Source organism: Dendropsophus ebraccatus, chromosome 10 (genome assembly GCF_027789765.1).
Source record: "Dendropsophus ebraccatus isolate aDenEbr1 chromosome 10, aDenEbr1.pat, whole genome shotgun sequence".
Classification (NCBI taxonomy): domain Eukaryota; kingdom Metazoa; phylum Chordata; class Amphibia; order Anura; family Hylidae; genus Dendropsophus; species Dendropsophus ebraccatus.
In genome coordinates this window covers 82153837-82175799 of record NC_091463.1, presented here as the reverse complement: position 1 = coordinate 82175799, position 21963 = coordinate 82153837, and the positions used below count along the sequence as shown (strand labels likewise).

Here is a 21963-nt window from a genome sequence, read left to right as displayed (position 1 = left end):
GCTCACAGTGTATAGTACGGCTCCCGGCCGCACTTTACATTGTGGTCTATGGCAAATTGTAGTGCAGGCACACCCGAAAGTGTCCGCATTCCAATTCAAATAAAATGATGTTCATCTGGCCAATATCGCAGTGAACATCTCACATCGGCCGTTGTTTGACCCGGCGAATCAATCGACGTCCAATGCCCTAAGGGAGCATACCAAAGCTGTTTTTCACTTTTTTGTATCCATATTACAATAACATGGATATAGCCATAGGCTATAACCAGGTTTTCCAGGCGATCCTCGGGCTGCCTCCACCTTCTCCCCAGAGGGGGCAGACAGCGGGATTCAAAGGCCAATCCTTTAGCTTCTTTCCCTATAACCTGGTGCCTGCAGGTTGGACTGCATTTTCCCAGTGACAGGTTCCCTTTAAATACTTTAAATACACCACTTAACATAACATCATTTTAACTCAAACACGAGAAAACTGTAGATTGCAAATATTTGTCTGGTAAAATTACGACATAGCTGGAGGTCAGTGTGAAAATACATGTAGAGCTTGAGGTGGTGTCAGTATTCAGTCTCAGGGGTGTATTCTGCTTCCCAGTGGCATATTACTGCACAAACCAGACTCACCATCAGCCATAGACTGCAGAGACTAGATCGGTACGATTTCTTTAGCGTATTGGGGTCATGTGTCATTTCTCCAGGATTTTGGGCCCTATTCCACTGGACGATTATCGTTCAGATTATCGTTAAATTGTTTGAATCTAAACGATAATCGTTCGGTTGAAATGCAGTTAACGATTTACTACCGAACGAGAAATCTTTGATCGCTTTATAAGACCTGGACCTATTTTTATTGTTGCTCGTTCGCAAAACGTTCGCAAATCGTTCACATTGAATAAGACGTCGTTCGGTCGTTCGCAGTAGATACAAGCGCAATAGCGAAGACATAGCGAAGAAAAAAAATATCGCAAATACGATCATAAGTAACGATTATCGTTCCATGGAAATGAGTGAATGTTCGCAATAGAGGTCGTTTGAGATCGTTAATCGTTAACGATTATGCGAACGATAATCGTCCGGTAGAATAGGCTCCATCTAATCTGCCCTGTTAGTATTTCCTTCCTTGTTATCTTAGGATGGATATATGTTTATCCCAGGCAGGTTACATTCTGTTATTGTAGAGTTACCAACCACATCTGCTGGAAGTTTGTTCCAAGCATCTACTACTCTTTCAGTAATGTAATATTTTCTCATGTTGCTTCTGATCTTTCCCCCATCTAACCTCAGACTGTATCCCCTTGTTCTTGATTTTTTTTTCTAAAAACATTTCCCTTATTTAGTCCTTTAACATACATATACATACTTTAAAGAGGTAGTGCGGCGGTAAAAAATTATTCACAGACTAACACACATTACAAAGTTATACAACTTTGTAATGTATGTTATGTCTGTGAATGGCCCCCTTCCCCGTGTCCCACCCCCCCCCCCCCACCCGTGTACCAGGAAGTGTGGTGCGCTATACTCACCTGTCACGTGCCGACACCAGTCTTCTATCTTCAGCGAGTGACGTCTTCTTCGGGCGGACGGCGAACAGCTCCGACTGTTCCGAATGCCGGCCGCCCTCTGCAGCGTTATCTGATGCTCAGCTGCGATTGGCAATCGCGGCCAATCGCGGCTGAGCACAGTTGTGACGCGGCGGAGGTGGGACGGCAGCAGCGACTCGGCCGTCCGTCCGAAGATGACGTTTGGCACAAGATGGCGGACGGCCCTCGACACGGATCAGGTAATGTATAATGCACCACACTTCCGGGTACACGGGTGGGGGTGGGGGGACACGGGGAAGGGGGCGATTCACAGACATAACATACATTACAAAGTTGTATAACTTTGTAATGTGTGTTATTCTGTGAATAATTTTTTACCGCCGCACTACCCCTTTAACATCCAACTGCTACAGCCACAGGGAGTCTAATGTTCAGTGTTTGGGTACAGAGAACGTTGCCAAACCTAAACAGTACTCTTCACCAGCGGGGAACCCAGAAGTTGAACCCCCAACAACCATATATTTATCACTAGCTGAAACAAGCCAACAAGAGCTGGTGGGTACTGCAGCACCTTTCTCCTAGTGAACAGAAGTTCTGATGTTCCAAACTTTAGGGTGCCTTCACACCTACCGTATCGCAGTAGAAAATCCGCTGCGGATCCGCAGCAGATTTAACTAAATGAATGAACACAGCATTAAATACGCACTGTCAAATCCGCTGCGGATCTGCTGCGGATCCGCAGCGGATTTTCTACTGCGATACGGTAGGTGTGAAGGCACCCTTATAGTAAATTCTGCCTATATGTCATTTCTAAAAATGGCCACTGTCACTGTCATTAAAAAAAAAAACTACTTTTGACATGCCAAAGGTTTGATCCATCAAGCTGTCACTCTTGAGACCCCCAGCAACCTAGAGAACAAGCTGGGAGAAGCATGTGATAGCACATTTCACTCTCCATCTAGACAGCTTCATTATAAGTCTATGGACAGAAATTGAGGAAAGTACATGCACATCTTCAGGCTCCTTCTCCTTATTGGTGGAGGTCTATGCAGTAAGAACCCCATTAATCTAAACTTCTGGCATATCCTCATAATGACAGGTACTCTTTAATTCTGCAGTAATACAGAGAGCGGGAATGGTGGCCATAGTGGTTCCCACCAAGATCTCTATAATAACTAGTGTAAATACATAGGATATTTAACTAGAATATATAGAATATTTGCAGTACGCCCTTTGTACAGCATATAACATACTCTTCTATTTGATTTAAAGAGGACCTGTCACCCCCGGTGACGGGGTGACAGGCTCACGACCCCCCGTTAGAGCACCCTATACTCACCTGATCCCGCCGGGTCCCGCTTCTGGAGATGGTCGGGTGACGGAGATATCGGTGCCCGAAGCCCGGCGCGCACGTTCCTCAGATGAGTCCAACACTCATAGAGAATGACAGGAGAGTCCAGCGCTTCGTCATTCTCTATGAGCATTGGACTCATCTGAGGAGCGCGCGCCGGGCTTCAGGCGCCGATATCTCCGTGACCCGACCATCTCCAGAAGTGGGACCCGGCGGGATCAGGTGAGTATAGGGTGCTCTAACGGGGGTCGGGAGCCTGTCACCCCGGCACGGGGGGTGAGAGGTTCCCTTTAAACTCCATGAAAAGACTGCATTGCCATTACATAGTAAGTGCTGTGGAATCTGTGCTGCGGAATCTGTTGGCGCTATATAAATAATAATAATAATTATTATTATTATAGTATGGTTGAAAAAAAGACATACATCCATCAAGTTCAACATTTCACTATCCATCAGTCACTCTCATTCACCAGATAACGCTGGTATTTCCTAATTATGAGGTCTATGCACACAATGATCCCTTACCACCATACCCCATTAGTTTATCATTAGTTGTCATGTCTCCGGTATCCACCTTACTCCGGCCACCGCAGGTTATCATTAGATGTCATTGTCAGATTTCAGGTTTGCTAAGGATTCATACTGTACGTCCTCATTCTTTTGGGCTATACAGAGGATTTTGTCTCGGTGAATCACATGGTATCTTGGGCAGATATTGAGGTCAGTCCGTATCTTGGTACACATTGGTGACCTCAGGACCAATGAATGACTTATTATTAAGGGATTAGATTGATAGTCGATGCCATTCATACCAGTGACAATGCACTTCCTGCAATACTCTATAGTAGATTTTTGGATATGTGACTCCATATGCAAAAATTCATTGGAGTCAGTCCAAACCCAAAGATTGATGATGTATATGTCTGATATTTAGGTGTGAGTGGGGGTGGATAGAGCATAACCCGCTCCGATGGGAATACCCCTTCAAAGAACGTTACAGTATACACCTCCGTATAGGCTACTGCACACAGCTTTGCATGATGAATATTATATTGTGAACTGACATAAACATCCACTATTATTTATTGCTTATATAGTTCAGATAGATTTCACAATCATATATACTAGAGGTGCCCATACAGAGAAAACCAGCCAAACCAGCTATCATCTTATGTTTAGGCATGTCAAGTCTCTTCCGATGGCAAATATCGGATGAAAGAAGGATTAGGCTTGTTGGACGTCAACACGTCGGCTTCTTTGTTCTCTTGGGTGATAAGCCACCACCAGTGCTGTCTGGATATGGTTTATTTCCCTTGACCTATAGAGAATGAATGCATGCCAACCGCGCATGTATATGAGAGAATGAACAGAAAACATCAGCTATTGGCACTTTAAAAAAAAATCCTTGGTCTTTAAAAATCTCTGTCTTGCGTTCTTAGATTAACCCTTCAGAGCAGAGACATGGTAAATTTGGTGCTCTCTCTACAGTTATTGAAACCCTATGAGTCCCCTGCATGGTGCACAGCTATTTCTTACTCTCTTCATATAAGGGAGTGAGATGAGAGCTGTTTAGCAGCAGTACACACACAGGGACAGTTTTTCAAAAACAGAGAAGCTTTTTTCTGCAAGCCATAGTTTTTGGATATGATAGTTTTGATCTTATAATAGATCTTAATTGAGCCATATGTGTTGGCAGGTGATAGCAGAGCTCTAAATTGGGCTGGCTAGTGTGCCGAAACAGCAATGTCCCAGAGATCAGATCCCCACTGATAATAATGATATGCCATATCTAGGCTTCCTTCATTAGCCCAAAAATTCTGCCATATCCAATTAATACCATGGCCAACAGAGAGTAGTTTATTGGCTCCCAGGGTGGTAGACTGCAAGCTCTATCAGTATCTCTTAGCTACACCTCTAAGACACATCTGACCCACACCCTAGCAGAAAGTCTAAACTATATGTATTGTCTGCCCTAACTGTACAATCATGTAACATATGATAAGTCACATAGTCCCAGGCACAGGCTTTTATGAAGACAACCCAAGACTCTTCGAAAGTACATCTCTCAGCATGCTGGTAGTAGTGTTTCTGCATCACCAAGAGAGCCAAGGGTTGAAGAAGGCTGATCCCATTTGGCTACTAATGCTCACTAGTCGCTAACATTCACGTAGATCCAAACTGTATATCCTAAGGGACTCTCCTCTCCTTCTTCACCATAGCAGCTGCAGGGGCCACCTTATTATAGTCTTCATCTGTACCGGTGATCCTTAGGCTAAGCTTCCTCACCCTATTATCCTATCCAGGTGTGTGCGTTCCCAGAGGCTTCTTGTAAAATTCCAAATAAGAATTTATTACATTGGGCAAGTCTATCAGTGTTACCCTGACTATAGCAGTTCTCTAAAAAGTAGTGTACTCTACATAACCTGTGGATTCTGTTGGTTGTCTCCAATGAACACCACATTTGTTTTTTTTATTTTTAATTGTGACCAAAGTATATAAACCTGTGCTCACTTGCGATTATACAACGTTGCGGCTGTACTGACAGTACCTTTTCCTGGTCTCCACCTCAACAAAAGAAGTGCCCACTCCGGTCACCGCTGCACTAAGTGATTAATGTAGTCAGCGCTTCCGTGTGTTGGTTACCACCATGAAGTGAGCAGCAGGGAACGGGCACTATGAGAACAGCAGTGGTGGAGTATCACGCCAGGTAACTACAGGTTTCTATACTTTTTCAGCCCTGCCTGGCTACTATAATTTTATTTATTTTTTTAACTCCCCATAGGACCTCTATAATCCCAAAGTAAATGTATGCACCTCAACTTATAATAATAATAATAATAATTTTTATTTATATAACACCAACATATTCCGCACCACTTTACAATTCTACATACATAGACAAAAATTTAGATGTAGACATGTAGCCATTAGGCCAAACATGAGGAGTGAGGGCCGTGCTCGCAAGAGCTTACAAAGAAAAAAAAAGTGGCATGCCCAGTCTGATGACATATTGTGCAGTCTTTCCTAAAAATAGAGACAGAGTACTACAAAGCTGCAAGGTCAGGACACTACTGTGTGCATGAGGCCTAATATAGACACCATTATGGACATGTCGAAAGATTTTATCGTTTGAGGTCACAAGTAGAGATGAGCGAATTGGGCCAAGGTTTGGGTTCGTATGAACCTGAACCATCAGCATTTAAATCCAGCTGTCTCCTTGTTCTGTGGGGAAAGTGGAGACAGCCCCGAGTCCCGCCTGGAAAACAGGGATACAGTCTATGACCTAGACTGTATCCCTGTTTTCCAGGCGGGACTCGAGCTGTCTCCACCTTCCCCACGGAACCGGAAGGCAGCGGGATTCAAATGCTGATGGTTCGGGTTGGTACGAACTTGAACCTCGGCCTATTTTGCTCATCTCTAGTCTCCATGCACCTTATACTTTTGTCAGCCATACCCATCGCTTGCAGAAGGTTCAGAGGTATAAGGCTCTCCCAACCAACCACTGACAGATGATGATCATGCTCGACCCATATCTCCACCAACATTATCTGTTGGTGGTTGATTCTTTGTTCTGGGAGGCTTAACCCTCCCATCTCCATAGAAAACACAGGATCGCTCAGCCGTGCAGGGCAGTCCTGTGTATGGGGAGGACAGATCTGACGGCTAAACAATCGTAATTGAAGGTGTACGGATCTGGTTCCTGCAACTGGTTGGGGTCTAAACTCTTTGACTTCGACTAATAAAAACTTTTGATATGTCCCTAGGACATGTCAGATTATTTTTTCGTGACTGGTACACTTATGCTAAATGTATATGGGACACAATTTGGTTGATTTACAGTCAGTGGAGCACTCCATTGGGTATGCTGTAGAATGTCATGTTATCACCATAATGTGTTGGAGAGGCATCTGAATTGTCACATTGACATGCTTGCCTGACAGATAGGTATCACTTATTACCTACTAATGTGCCACAGAACAAAACGTTAAGTACCTTTAATGACAAGTGCAATAGTCAAGCATTTCACTGCATGAGGCGCAGAGTATCTACACAGCTATTTTATAAGGTTTCTTCTCAGCCAAAGAAAATGTTGCCGGGCAGGTTGAACAGGGATTGGGGTGGCAAACAGACTGACAGGAAACTATGTTGTTGCAACCACACCCCCGCAGAGGAATTAACAAGAAGCTGTCACGCCCTCATTAAAAACGGCTGGGGTAGACTTTAGATCATTCGCAAAGGAAAGAAAAAAAAATCCAATTATTGGTAGGAATCATTTAGTAATTGGGCCACTGGTTTATAACGTTCATAGCTGTCGTTGCTCCTAAGGCTCACCATTTTTAGATTCATCTCAGGGTCAAAGTTTAAGTGTTTGAGGAATTCACCAGATCAGATCAGATGATATTTTCTGTTTCCATGAACCTTTGCCTTAGTATAGGTGCATCAAGGTGTACAACAAGGCTTCTCAAACTTCTTCTGGAACCTTGCCAACAAAAACATGGTGAGGTCTGAGCCTCTCTGGTGGTCTGAATCCAGGGAAACATTACCGATATTTTTTAATTTATAAAACAATCAAGGGTTCTGTACTCCAATGTGCTGCCTAGTGGTCTAGCTGCATACTAGGGGTAAAAAGGGGACCACCTGTATGCCCCAACACAGATAAATAAAAAAAACTCCCAATCCGCGCTAATAGACACCAGTCCACACCCACATAATCAGTACGGCACTATTCACAAATATATCAAACTTGTTTCCACCTGCTACACTCCGGGTAGTATCCACCTGCTGCAGTATATTTGCCAAAATACAATGAATAAAAATGGTACTAACCAATATACAATAACGCTAGTACCATCTTCATTTATTGTATTTTGGCAAATAAACAGCAGGTGTATCAGGTGAAAACAAGTTGGACATATTTCTGAATAGTGCAGTACTTACTATACAGTGTGGACTGTCAGCACGGATCAGGATTTTTTTTTTTTTTACTATGGTATAGTTTTTAAGTTACATTTTATGTTTCTCCTATACATTAAAATACATACAAAGATCTTATTCTGCTATACTGATATTGCTCGAGCCAGAAAAAAGCTCAGCACAAGAATACACGTCACCCACAATAGGGAATTACGGTAAGAGAAGATAAAGAAAAGCGCCAGTTAAAGGGATGTTCCCTTTCGCTAACTTGTCTCCTCCAGTAGGTGGACAGTATGTGTAATAGGGTTATAAGGGGAAGTTTATCAAACATGGTGTAAAGTGAAACTGGCTCAGTCGCCCCTAGCAACCAATCAGATTTCGCTTTTCATTCCTCAAAGACTCTTTGGAAAACGTAAGGTGGAATCTGAATCTGGCTGGACCCCATAGGTTCTCCAATATTTGCCTCATGAACTGTAGCTTGAAGGTAACCTGTCATTTTTTCATGCTGCCTAAACCAGGGTGATCCCCTGCTGCTTTCTCTGCCCCACCAATCTTAATTGATAGATCTGTCCCTCTGTGGGTAAAAGGAGAGATCTATCAATCAAGGCCACGGGGAAGGCCGAAGGATCCTGGGACCGCCCTCATGACTCTGGGTTCAGGCAGCATGAAAGTGATGACAGGCTCCTTTTAAATGGGATGTGTTGCATGTATCTTTGCATAACAAGGGGTACATTAGGCTGTTTTGGAGGCAAATATTAGGATGTATAGATTTAGAGTAATCTTCATGAAGCAGTCCAAGATGGCATGACTGCTGCCAAGCTACATTCCCCTTTGCTGTCATGATACCAATCCTGATTTGATTGAAACCATGCATTCATATCTGACAGGCTGGTTGCTAGGCGTACCCTTCCTGACAACCCATTGTCTTCAATGGGACAGTCATGCAGCTAGGCCCGACCAACCAACCAACCCACCATCCTTGAACAAAGACTAAAACACATTGAGATATTTGGGACAATCTCTTCCTCTCAATCTCATACTTGCTAAATAAGCATCTGCCCAGGTTATAATGAAAGGTTATTATCTCTTCCTAAATGCTAATCTCCCGGCAGCCTGACATGCTCCTGGAGAAGTGATGTGATCTTTACAACGTGTTCTGTCTTGTTGGACTATCATAAAAGCAACAATCTTCATTAAGAGTGTCTCCCATATGTATACAGCTGAGTGTCTATAGAGTGTATACAGCTGAGTTCATACAGGAGGATATAGAGTCACAAGAATGTGAACAAGATGGCAAGTTAACTATTGCCAGTACACTGTGGCTCCCAAAGACAAATTCTAGAGGTATGGTTGGGCAGAATAGGCTGGCACAGTCTCCATCTACAACTGTAGATGCTCTGTACTGGGTATGAGTGCCCCCCATTGGTGAAGGATCAGAGCCTGTAACTTAAAGGGGTTGTCCAGCAAAAATATTTAGATTTGTAATTTACTTCTATTTAAAAATGTTGGGTTCCCATACTTATCAGCTGCTGTATGTCCTGCAGGAAGTGGTGTTTTCTTTTCAGTCTGACACTGTGCTCTCTTCTGACACCTCTGTCTGAGACAGGAACTGTCCAGAGCAGGAGAAGTTTTATATAGGAATTTGCTGTTACTCTTGACAGTTCCTATCTTGGACAGAGGTGGCAGCAGAGAGCACTGCGTCCGACTGGAAAGAATACACCACTTCCTGCAGGACATTCAGAAGCTGATAAGTATGGCAATACTTGAGATTAATTATTAGAAGTAAATTACAAATCTATATAACTTTCTGAAACCAGTTGATTTGAAAGAAAGATTTTCGTTGGAGTACCCCTTTAACACTAGACTCTCCTAGTGGAGAGAAGTTGGAAAAACTATTAGAGACTGAAAGTCGGAAAAATGAGAATGGATATATTATAAATAAGAATGCTAAGGATTAGGAGGTGACTATCCCAAACATCGGGTCAGGCATAAGACCGTGATATGTGATACATACAGTGTATATACATATATGTGGCTGGGTGTTCTAGCAAATGTGATGCAAGCGGCAGTGCATATAGTGTATGTATCACTGCTTGGTGCAGGGGGTCAGTGCATAGAGACCCTGACTGCCTCTGTACATACATTTCATGGCATACACAGTATGCATCTAGCATTAGTAAAGCACTTTCTTCCAGAGACAGCACTGCTCTTGTCTCCAGTTTCGGCGCAGGTTTTTCAATTGAAGTAAATGGAGCTTAATTGCAAACCACAACCCAACTGGAGACAAGAGAGGGGTGCTGTTTCTGGAAGAAAGTGCTTTACTTATGCTGGACAACACCTCTGATGGTCACAATTTAGTAGAAGAGATGTGTCCCCCATCCCCCCCCCCCAACACTATCCCAGTGGGTAGCCATAATCTATCATATTGAGAAATGTAGAGGGAATACCTTACAAATTATCAGCAATAGCATATCACCCATAAATAAATAGATCCATATTCTGAGCATTTGTAATTAATATTAACTGTATATGAGTTTCTGGCTGTAAATGCGCATAGACACCCTTGCTGATATTGACTTCATGGGGACATGCTTGTTCTTGCTCAGTTATTTTTAAAAAGAATTCAGGTCCTATAGTTAGAATTACACCTTTGTTGCCAAATTGCTGGAGGGACGGACCTGTGTTGTGTCACGCGTGCAGGATCATAAAACCGCTGCTAGATGTCCTGGCCTCAGTCTAGTAAACCCACCAGCTGTGGATGTAGGTTGTATACAGATGTAATGTTCTTTTTACATTGACTACTACATGGTCTGTTTACTACAAGTATAGACTTCGCAGCAACCAATCATAGATTGTGCCATAGAATTAAAAGCTGAAACTTTCATTTGTAATTTCTATATAAGATACTCTATAAGTAATAGGATACTGGTGTTTATTTCCTTCAGTGGTAGCTTCTACCCATCTTTTACTTTTGCTCCCCCATCATTTCATTTCACAGTCTCCACAGCACTTTTCGTGACATGTTTTTGCAGAGGCAGTAGCGTAGACTGCAGAGCCAATAACATAAACTGCAGAGTCGGTAGCGTAGACTGCAGAGCCAATAACATAAACTGCAGAGTCGGTAGCGTAAACTGCAAAGCCAATAGTGTAAACTGCAGAGTCAGTAGCGTAAACTGCAAAGCCAATAGCGTAAACTGCAGAGTCAGTAGCGTAAACTGCAGAGTTGGTGGCGTAAACTGCAAAGTCGATAGCGTAAACTTCAGAGTTGGTAGCGTAAACTGCAGAGCCAATCGTGTAAATTGCATGTCGGTAGCGTAAAATGCAGAGCCAATAGTGTAAACTGCAGAGCCCATAGCATCAACTGCAAAATCGGTAGCATAAACTGCAAAGCTGATAGCATAAACTGTAAACTTAGTAGCATAAACTGCAGAACTGGTGGTGTATACTGCAAAGCCGATAGTGTAAACTGCAGAATTGGTAGCGCAAACTGCAGAGCTGGTAGTATAAACTGCAGAGCTGGTAGCGTAAACTGCAGAGCTAGTAGTGCAAACTGCAGAGTCAGTAGCTTAAACTGCAGAGCTGGTGTCATTGATGCACCCCGATAGCAGGATGTATTATATGTAATTTTCCATGGGGCTATATTTTAAAGGGGTATTCAGCAGTAAATTAAAAAATCTCTAGCACCAGTTGATTTGAAAAGAACATTTTTTTTTTGCTGAACTATCCATAACACAAAAAATTAAACACATTGCAGAATTACTTGTATATGCAATATATGGGTGGCATCACTCACTGAACTGGACTCTTTAGCATGGAAACATCAGAAATTCAATCAATAAATTACAGGTTATACTGATTATTTTCCCATAAAGATATATATTAGGAATGGTCCGAACCTGCCGAGGTTCGGGTTCGTACGAACCCGAACTCTCGGCAATGATTCCCGCTGTCTGCCCGCTCCGTGGAGAGGGTGGATACAGCGGGAGGACCGCCTGGAAAACTGGAATACAGCCATAGCCATAGGATGTATCCCAGTTTTCCAGGCGGTCCTCCCGCTGTATCCACCCGCTGCATGGAGCGGGAATCTGATGCCGAGCGTTCGGGTTCATACAAACCCAAACCTCGGCAGGTTCGGACCATCCTTAATATATATCAATCCGCTCAGCTCCTTCTGCTCTATAACATGATGCTGATAGCTTACGTAGCATTTTCATGGTAATGGGTTCCCTTTAAATTACATGAACAATTTAGGCCTCTGTAGTTCTATATTCTTAGCTAGACTATTCAATGATTTGCTATGACCCACACCCTTGGCCTCTGCTGGATTATATATATATATATATATATACTGTATATATATATATATATATATATATATATATATATAGCGTGTATAAATCCCTTGTTCCATATCTTCTGCATCATAGCAAACAAAAACAACTGTAAAACTGCACCGTCATAAATCAGCCATTGCTATTCTATGATCAACCATACCTATTGCTCAAGGATTGTGCGCCATTCATAAGAGTCTTAAAAATTCCAGCTGTAAGAATAACATCCCTAGCTGGCAACATCCAGCCTCACCCACGCCACACCATCCCCATTCATGTAGACCATGATCAGCGGGATGACAACAATGGGCGCTCTGATAGTCGCCAAACACACCCCAGACGGGCAGGATAATAGAAAAGCAGCATTAGGTGCCAAACCATACAGTTATTAAGTGGAAGCCATACAATGTGGTTTATGTAGTTGTGGTAACATGGGATGTATAGAGTATTGTTTCTGGAGCAATATAGTGGGTTAAAATATTTATATATATTACATCTCATCAATTACAAACATGACAATTCTATGTACCTTAGTAGCCCAAACTGGGGCAATGTACTTGTTCTAGTTATGATTGGTCCAGATGCAATCATGTTGGAGCTCTGTAATGAAACATACCTTACCAGGCAAAACGGCATAACCTACTGAATACCCAATTTAGATGACGAATGAAGCTCAGACAAGGATATGTTCACGTCATAGATTTTTCTATTGGAAAAATCCATTGTGGAAACTGTAGTGGAAATCTGAAGCATACCCTGAGATATCTGCAGCAGCCTGTATGCTGTGGATATGGCTCCCATTTGGTAGCTGCTTATTTCCCGCTCATTGGAGCCAATCCATGTCCAGGTTACCTGCACAATCCTTGTCCTTTAAATTTCACAATATGGCTTTAAAATCCACATCTAAAAAAAAAAAAATTCTATGCTGCTTTGGTTTATTCAGTTATTGTCATTGAATCTCCTCAAGGTTGCTTCCTGTTGATGATTTAAAGGGGGGTCCAAACAATTTTTTAGATGTTGTTGGAGGGCTGGTAAACTTAAAGTGACACTGGCCCCCCCTCTTTGCATTCTGACTTCTGAAAAGGTAAATCTAGCAGTTTTCATACGTTATTTTATATCATACGTCATGGTGCTTGTTCAAGTATAAAGTGATCTTTTATCAACTGCAGATTGTGCTAAGTGGGCGGGGCTTCACAGCAACAGCGCCGCAATAGCACCGCCCACAGCATCATGATTGGCTCCGCCCCTCCATGACGTCATAGACACATAGGCCTAGCCCCCTCGTCGAACATTGGAAGAAGCTGGCCCAAAGGTCTATTCCCCACCCCCTCTAGGTCGGCCCATACCATGGGTGTAGAAGGGGCGGGGCCTATGAGTTGATGAAATCACAGAGGGGCGTGACCAAGGGTGGCACTGTGGGCAGGGCTAAGTGGTGCAGTTGCTGTGAAGCCCCGCCCACTTAGCACAATCTGCAGTTGATAAAAGATCACTTTTTACTTAAACAAGCACCATGACCTATGATATAAAATAAGGTATGAAAACTGCTAAATTTACCCTTTACACCTGTGTAGAGAAGTCAGAATGCAAAAAGGGGGGGACAGTGTCACTTTAAGGCCCTATTACATGAAGCAATTATTGGCCTTATTTGGCCAATTATCGGCCATTACGGCTGATAATCTCTTCTTCGTGTAATAGAAGGCAACGATCAGGCAACATGAACAATGTGGGCTGATTGTTGAACGATCTGCTGCCATTGCTACGTGCAATAGGAGCAGCAGCGGCATACTGCCGCTATCTCCTATAGGGCTCCCGTCCCGCAGCGACTAATGACTATCGTTCTGTGTAATATGGTGAACGATTTCAGGTTAACGATAAACAATCTCGTTTGCGATCATTTATCGCTAATCACTAATTGTTAAAGATCCACAGCCAACTGCAGGGAGGGATAGAAGGTACTTGGCTATATCCTTTAAAGAATATTCTTGGATAAAAAATTTTATTTTTGTTGCTGGGAGGCTTTTGGATCCCAAAATTCCCTTTAAGGAAATGCCTATCCTGTGCTTGAGGCCTACATCTGTAACCCAAGTGCTCGAAATGCGTCTAGTCATTGGGAGAGTCTTGCATATTGGTGTGTTGATCAGCCCAGTTGCTGTGTGGTTGTTTGCACCAGTAATGGAAGCTTCGGCTTCACAGGTTTTACAGTTCCATGGAACAGACTTGTAGTAAAACAATATGAAAGTACATCCATAAAAACCAAGATCAAATGGAAACCATTAGGTCTAGACGTACTAATCCATTGTAGTCATTGTCTGCTAATATTCGCCCATGTTAACATGTTTTCTTAGGAGACACAAAGCGTTACACACAGGTGGGTTTTATGTCGCTTTGATATCAGCCTTTGTACCGTTGCGCCTCCACCGCTTCAATGTGGAGTCTGCATGGATAGTTTAGTAAGTTCTGAAGACTCCTTGAAGGCTAAAATCACAACCCTGGTGTCCTTCTAGAAATGTCTATTTACCGCCTAATTATCCCCAATTCATCCGTCGACAAAGATATTCCAAGTATTCCCAGAAGCTATCAAGCCTCAAGGTGACCAAAAATGCCGGACTTAAAATACCCCCTTAAAGGGCAATTTTAAAGGGTAACAAACAGCAGGTTAGATAAATCTAACCTGCTGATATTTCCCAATGCACAGGAGACACAGAGGATTATGGTATGTCTATTACCTCCTCCTTTGTTCCATTCCTGCGCAGTTCGTAATTGAATCAATGGCCCGGAGCACCGTTAGGAGCACTGCCCTATCCCCATTGGACCGTTCTATTGATTACCACTAGAAGGAGCGGGCCTGCTCAGTGCGATGGGGACGAGGCAGTGCTCCTAATGGTGCTCTGGGCCGTGGATTCAACTACTAACTGTGCGGGAACGACGCTAAGAGAAATACCTTCCTTCTCAATGCTCCGTGCGCATTAGGGGGCTAATAGTTCCCCTTTAAGCTTTACACTTTGGCCAGTACTATAGATTTCATAACCACTGTAGATAATAAATAGATTAAGATGAATCAAAGAGGTTATCTGGAGAGAAGAAAAGGTCCTGCTCCTCCTGATCTCTGGCTTCTCCTCCCCCTGACCATCTGAGCTGATAACGTCTGCAGACGAGAGAAGGGCGGGAGCATGTTGTGGGCAATGATCAATAGCTTCCCAATGATACCGATGATATGTCCTACACCCCTTTTTTGTGATTTGGCCAATGATACCAATGTTGCAGCAACATTGGGCAGCTATTGGATATTGGTTGCAGGAGTGGTTTGGCAAAGGCGCTCCGGGGAGAAGAAGAGGTAGGACCTTTTCTGCTCCTCGGATAACCCCTTTAAGTGAAACATTGTCACAATAGTGAAGTCTTTAATGAATCAACCTTAAACGATGGGAAAGTGGTAAGAGAAGTCATCATAAATGAGAGTTATACCTATGTATGATGTATGAGGGTGTAGTTATAAGGTTAGATTCAGAAGATTATAGCTAATGACAGACAATTCTTATCTGGAATGATTGGGTTGATAAGGTGCTGGTTGCAAGTCCCAGACCATATAGAAATATTTATGTTTTAGATCTGATTTAGTAGAATTTGGCCATTTACACTACTACTGGATGTATGGATATGGGGGGAGATTTATCAAACATGGTGTAAAGTGAAACTGGCTCAGTTGCCCCTAGCAACCAATCAGATTCCACCTTTCATTCCTCACAGACTCTTTGGAAAATGAAAGGTGGAATCTGATTGGTTGCTAGGGGCAACTGAGCCAGTTTCACTTTACACCATGTTTGATAAATCTCCCCCACGGTCTACATATTGACATAAGTACAATCCCAACCCTCGTTTTGTAATTCTTGCTTATACATCATCATGCAGCTCTTCCTATCTTATCTGAGGTTGGTTTACATAGATGCTATAATCTTTTCTCCCTCGATAAGACTAGTCGTTGTCTATAGAAGAGTAAACATGGTGATAAAGCCTCAACCTATACGCTGGCTGATTAATAATTAATAAAAGTAGTGATTAGTTTTTATGGGTGAAGAAATTTGGATGCGGCTGCGGGATCTGTGCTCGCAGTTTATCTGACATAACACACCCATTGTTTAATGAGCTAATAACTCGAAGATGAAAATCCTCCGATGGGGGCGACGGGTTTAACAAGTTATTATGACATCAGTAATATTCTCATATAAGACAACTGAACTTTCTTTTGAAAGCGACGCTCAAACGTGAACTGAAATAACATAATATAATATGGAATAGCGGATAATAATCCCATAAAGTGATGAGATTAGCAGTGATTGATGGAGCATGCTCAAGACTGACCGTTCACCATTGGAATATCGGTGGCTGAAGACGTTGGATGCAGCCCTAAGGCTGGCTGAAAAACATGGGCCATAGGTTGTATCCATGTCTCCCTAGGGCTTCATCCAAGTTCTTCAGCCACCGGTATCCAAATGCCAAATGATCAGACTTAGAGTTGCGCTCATCCCTAAACATTTAGGGTACGTTCACACTTACCGGATCCGCAGCTGATTTTCTGCTGCAGATCCGCAGCAGATCCGCAGCAGATTTCACTTAAATAACTGAACACAGCATCAAATCGGCACCATTAATCTGCTGCGGATCTGCTGCAGATCTGCTGTGGATCCTGTAGGTGTGAACACACCCTTCATCGAAAACCAATGATCTTCTGATACGTTGACCTTCAGCATTTAATAAACTCTACCATACTACTTCAGCCAACATGTTGTACACTGTGACTTTTCTTGCCAAATCAGATTTTATGCATAGAACAAGGTCAGAGAATTTTTTTCGACACTCGATACCTCCAATGGTATCTAGATGTCTGAAGATATGAAGACATCTCATCACGCCTTTCCCAGTATGACCAGTATTACTACTTGGCAATTATAAACCTATTGAGAGATGAAGTTTTAAGATCTTTGTCTTTACTTTCAGGAAAGATGAGTACCTCAGAGGGGGATAGGAAGAACATCCTAAGACAGATGAAAGTGCGTACCACATATAAGAAGGACAAGAGCTGGATACATGAGCAAAACTCCGAAGATGAGAGAGATGAAAACCCCATGTGAGAAATTCTTATTGTCACTTATAATTGGTGGGCTATAGAGATGAGAGAACTTTGGGTTCAAGGTCGCACAAACCTGAACGATCGGCATTTGAATCCTGCTGCATGGAGAAGGTGGATGCAGCCCGAGGACTGCCTGGAAAACATGGATACAGTCTATGGCATAGACTCAATCTCTAGTCGTCTATCGTGGTCTATAGTAGATTGGCAGCAATCTGACCCATGGCAGATTCTAAGAATAAACCATTAATATTATATCATCCAGGGTCCACTTCTTGGTCCATCTATATTAGAATGGTGGATATCCAACTCTGAGCACATCCTGAGGATTGACCATCTAAGTTGTATCAGCAGAGGTCATACTCATAGTACATCCTGAGTATAGGCCATCAATTCTAGACCAGGGGTTATCCACCTCTAAGTGTGTACATGGGATAGGATATCTGTATTAGATGGGTAGAGGTCCAACCACCAGCATGTCCTGATCATAAGCCATTCATACTTGATCATCGTTTGTCCAATGTTCAGTACAGACTGAGGGTAGCCCATCAATTTTACATTGTTGGGGTCCAACTCCCGGTATATCAGGAGGATAGCCCTTCAGTTTTAGATTGACAATTAGTCCAACCCGCAGTATATAGTAAACATAGGCCATGAATATGTGTCAATAAGTTTGACAGGGGTGCAATTCCTAGTACATACTGTGAATAAGCCACCATATTAGGTTATTAGGGGAATTAACTCCCAGCACATCTTGAGGATAGGCCACCAATGTTAGATCAGAGTGGGTCTGTCTCTGGAAAGCCCAGCCATGTCACATCAATGGAGGTCCAACTCACTGGACAAATAATATTGTAGATGGGCGGAGGTCTGAGTCTGGGAACCTCCTGAGGATAGGCCATCAATATAAGATAAGAGGAGGTCTGACTCCCAGTACACGCTGAGGATAGACAACCAGAATTAGAGTGGAGCAGGTCCATCTATGTATGATGAGAAAGACAAGTAGGAGTAAATCATGATTGCCACATTATATATTCAAAGCTATAACATAAAGCCCTGGCTTATTCCGAGACTCATTCCAAAGGCCTCAAAGACCACATTAATGATCTATTCTTGAAAGAAATTGACAGCAATACACAGTATACCTCAAAATGACAAGAAACATGGCAAACATGCATTTTCAGAAGGTCCACGATGGTCCAATGTAACTATATAACAGTAAATCCTGCTATATAGATAGATCTTCTCATTCATTTATATCTAATCTTTGTCTTTCTTAGATCCCCACAGCGGAAGTCTTTTGATGGCTCAAAGGTTCTTTGGTCTCCAAACCTGGACTTAAGGAGTGAAAAGTGATTATACATTTCTTCTTATTGATTATACATCACATTGTATAGATGTAGATTCTAGTATATGTAAGGGCCAGTTCACACGGAGTAAATATGGCGGAATTCCCCAGTGGAATCCCGCCAGCCTCCGTGTCATACAGGCAATCTATGGGAGGGCTCGCACGCCTCCTCTCTCCGTGCTTCTCCACCCGAAAGAATTGACATGTGTGAACTGTCCCTAAAAGGGCATATAAATGTCATATGGGGGGTGAGGGTTTCTCTGATTGGGACTCTTTTGTAAACTTTGGTGGACTCTATTTCTATTGCACTTTGTGGACAGTTGTCTATCTACTAAATTTGCCTGACTGACCATGGTCAATCATATTTAAAGGGGTATTCTGCTCAAACATAACTTTTGATATGTTGCTGCCCATGGTGAGACTAACAATTCCTTCCATGCTTGTTATTATCTATTAAGTCTCCTTCCCCCATTTCTCAGCTGCTGCTTTCTGCTGAAGACACAAAAAAACTGTGTGTGAGCTTTGGTCTCTGTCTCCCCCCTTCTTCCCCCTCCCTTCTGAGATGGCTGATGTAAACAAGTCCCTATCTGCAACTTTGTAATGTCGGGAGGATTTATCACAGCAACTTAACCTCAGATTAATCCTCCCAGCATTAAAAGGAAACTACAAAGTTGCAGATAAAGCTGGTCAGAGACTTGTTTACATCAGCCCTCTTGGCAACATATATTTCAACAGAATACCCCTATAAGAGTGAATAGCATAGTCTTGTCTTCTGTAACAATTTTTTTAATATATTGTGTTCTAGAAACTCAGGAACATTTACAGCTAGAGAGGTCATTACTTCTTCATCGCCACCTATTCATTCAAGCAACAAGTAAGTTATTGTATATGTAAGCTTAGAAGTAGTGTTCACAATGTTATCATTATCTCTTCATATACCAAGTATGAGTAGCAATTGTGCTGCATGAAGATGATGGAGGTCTAATGTGACCAGAACTTTCCTTTAGCCGACAGCGACAGCTACAACCCCTGATCCCTCCATATGCTTTAACATATGGCTCAGGCCAAACATTTATGTGTTCTCAATGGAAGCCTCTGGAGATGGTTTATCTCTCTGAGGACAAAAGGGCCGGGCAATTGACATCCAGTATGCCCAATCCTTGCCCCTCCCCATACACATTAGTCAGTAGGTGCTGCCAAAGTCAGACATTACTGTTGGCTGTTCCTACTAAAGGGTTTAGAATTCTTTGATCTAACTATAACTATTAAAGAGGAACATTCAAGTCAACTAGTACCAGAAATTTATATAGATTTGTAATTTACTTCTGTTTAAAAATCTCAAATCTTCCAGTACTTACCTGCTGCTGTATGTCCTACAGGAAGTGGTGTATTCTTTTCAATCTGACACAGTGCTCTCTGCTGCCACCTCTGTCCATGTCAGGAACTGTCCAGAGCAGCAGAAAATCCCCATAGGAAGCCTCTCCTGCTTTGGACAGGTTCCTGACATGGACAGAGATGGCAGTAGAGAGCACTGTGTCAGACTAGAAAGAATACATCACTTCCTGCATGGCAAATAGCAGCTGATAAGTACTGGAAGACTTGAGTTTTTTTTTTTTTTTTTTTTAAATAGAAGTAATAAACAAATCTATATAAATTTTTAGTGCCAAATGATTTGAGTAAAAATAATGTTTTGCTGGAGCACTCCTATAGCGCAGTATGCTATAAATATACTTTTTTTTTTTTTTCAGGCAGTTTTCCTACAATGAAATTAACAAATCAACTTCTACAACATCTCAGGCATCGCCACCACAATCTGGTGTCAAGTAAGTCACTTGGCTTTAATTTATTTCATATTAAGGGTAGCTTCACATGTACCGGATTCGCAGCGGATTTCATGCTGACAGTTTGTGGCGAAATCCGCTGCGAATCGACATTGATTTGACATATGATCTGAGTATAGTCTGTAAGGGGGTTGTCCAGGGAGAACTTAAACTTTGCTATAAAATAACAAAATCATAGAGTGTTTTACTGCAGGAGCCTCTTGCAAACAACTGTATGTTTCTCTGCAGCGCCACCACTGGTGAAATAAAGCATTACACATTTACTCAATGAAGTCTCAAAAATGATGCCACAGAGTGCAAGTTTCTTTTTTACTAATATAAAAAAAAGTCAGAACTGCTTGAGGAAACACATGTTAGCTGCCGCCTACCAAATACTGTACATTTTATTGGCGCTGTGTCATGTAACCGGGCTCGGGTAGCATGAGACATTTCCTACCCCACCCTCTGTGTACACACTTATCGGAATTTTCACAGATTCTCTCCGTGTCATATAATCTGATGTGTTATAAATATTATGTAATGTTACATTTATTGTAAGAATAGAGAGTTCAGCTCTGGAGGATAAAACAGTCTATAATTAGGGAGAGTATGAGATGAGAAATGTAATGTGTGCACAAGGTGACTCTACCATCAGAATAGTGAGTGCAGCTCTGGGGTATATCTGTCCTGTATTACTGTTATAGTAATTGAGTTGTTTTTGTTGTTTGCAGGGTGACTCCTTCATACATTATAAGGTATGTTCTCTTTTATAGATAGTAATCTAACACTTTGCAGAATTATCGATTTTCATTGTTCACCTCCCACATGACTCTCTGGCGAATTTCTCAACCTTGGCAATTTTACTGAAATGACCAATTAACATTAAGAGCTGTAGTTTTTCTATTTTATCTTTTTGGTGCAATACATGCATTTATAATTTTTTTGTTGGTATCTGGACTCCCAATCACCAAAATATTGCTACTGGTGTTAAAAGAAAAAAATTCTTGCACTCAAATCAATGTCCCCCAACATGTTTCACTATAAAAACAGCTTCTTCAGTAAGCTGATGTACTATATGCTTACCCAACATGTTTCACAGTAAAAAAAAAAAAAAAAGGCTTAGTCAGGGAACTTCAACTTAGCATGAATAGCATATTCTTACTAAGTTCCAGTTGCCTGAGAAAGACATTTTTAAAGTGAAACATGTTGGGTAAGCATACAGTATAATACATCAGCTCCCTGAAGAAGCTGTTTTCATGGTGAAATATGTTGGGTAAGCATGTAAAATGTTTATCCCTGAATTCAGCTCTGCTTCCTCAGTGTTTTACCTGGTTTGTTTGTAGTCATATATTCAATACATATATAAAATGTGTCATTTTATTGCAGGGGTCAACCATTTAATGCCGTCCCACAAGTAAAGAACCCTTCTTCTTACAATGGATACCAGAAGAGGTAAAGACTATTGCATCCATACATGTTTATATCTCTATTAGAAAGGGGAGATACGGCAGGAAAGGTACTGAGTGTTTCTATGAAACCTGG

The 21963-nt window shown here is 42.1% G+C and overlaps 1 protein-coding gene across 7 annotated transcripts in view; it reads left to right on the top strand.

The window, feature by feature from the left end:
• Window positions 1-21963, top strand: part of ZNF185 (zinc finger protein 185 with LIM domain) — a 92550-nt gene that overhangs the window by 12537 nt on the left and 58050 nt on the right. For 3 of the 7 annotated variants that reach the window (XM_069943633.1, XM_069943632.1, XM_069943626.1), the window contains exons 1-7: window positions 8747-8876; window positions 17124-17253; window positions 18534-18605; window positions 19407-19475; window positions 20350-20424; window positions 21153-21176; window positions 21808-21873. In XM_069943633.1, coding sequence (XP_069799734.1) covers window positions 8870-8876; window positions 17124-17253; window positions 18534-18605; window positions 19407-19475; window positions 20350-20424; window positions 21153-21176; window positions 21808-21873 — 443 coding nt within the window. In that variant the 5' untranslated portion in view covers window positions 8747-8869. Of the gene's footprint in view, window positions 1-8746; window positions 8877-8965; window positions 9145-17123; window positions 17254-18533; window positions 18606-19406; window positions 19476-20349; window positions 20425-21152; window positions 21177-21807; window positions 21874-21963 lie in introns of those variants that run through there. The other 4 variants (XM_069943631.1, XM_069943630.1, XM_069943629.1 and 1 more) reach the window with 3 other exon arrangements.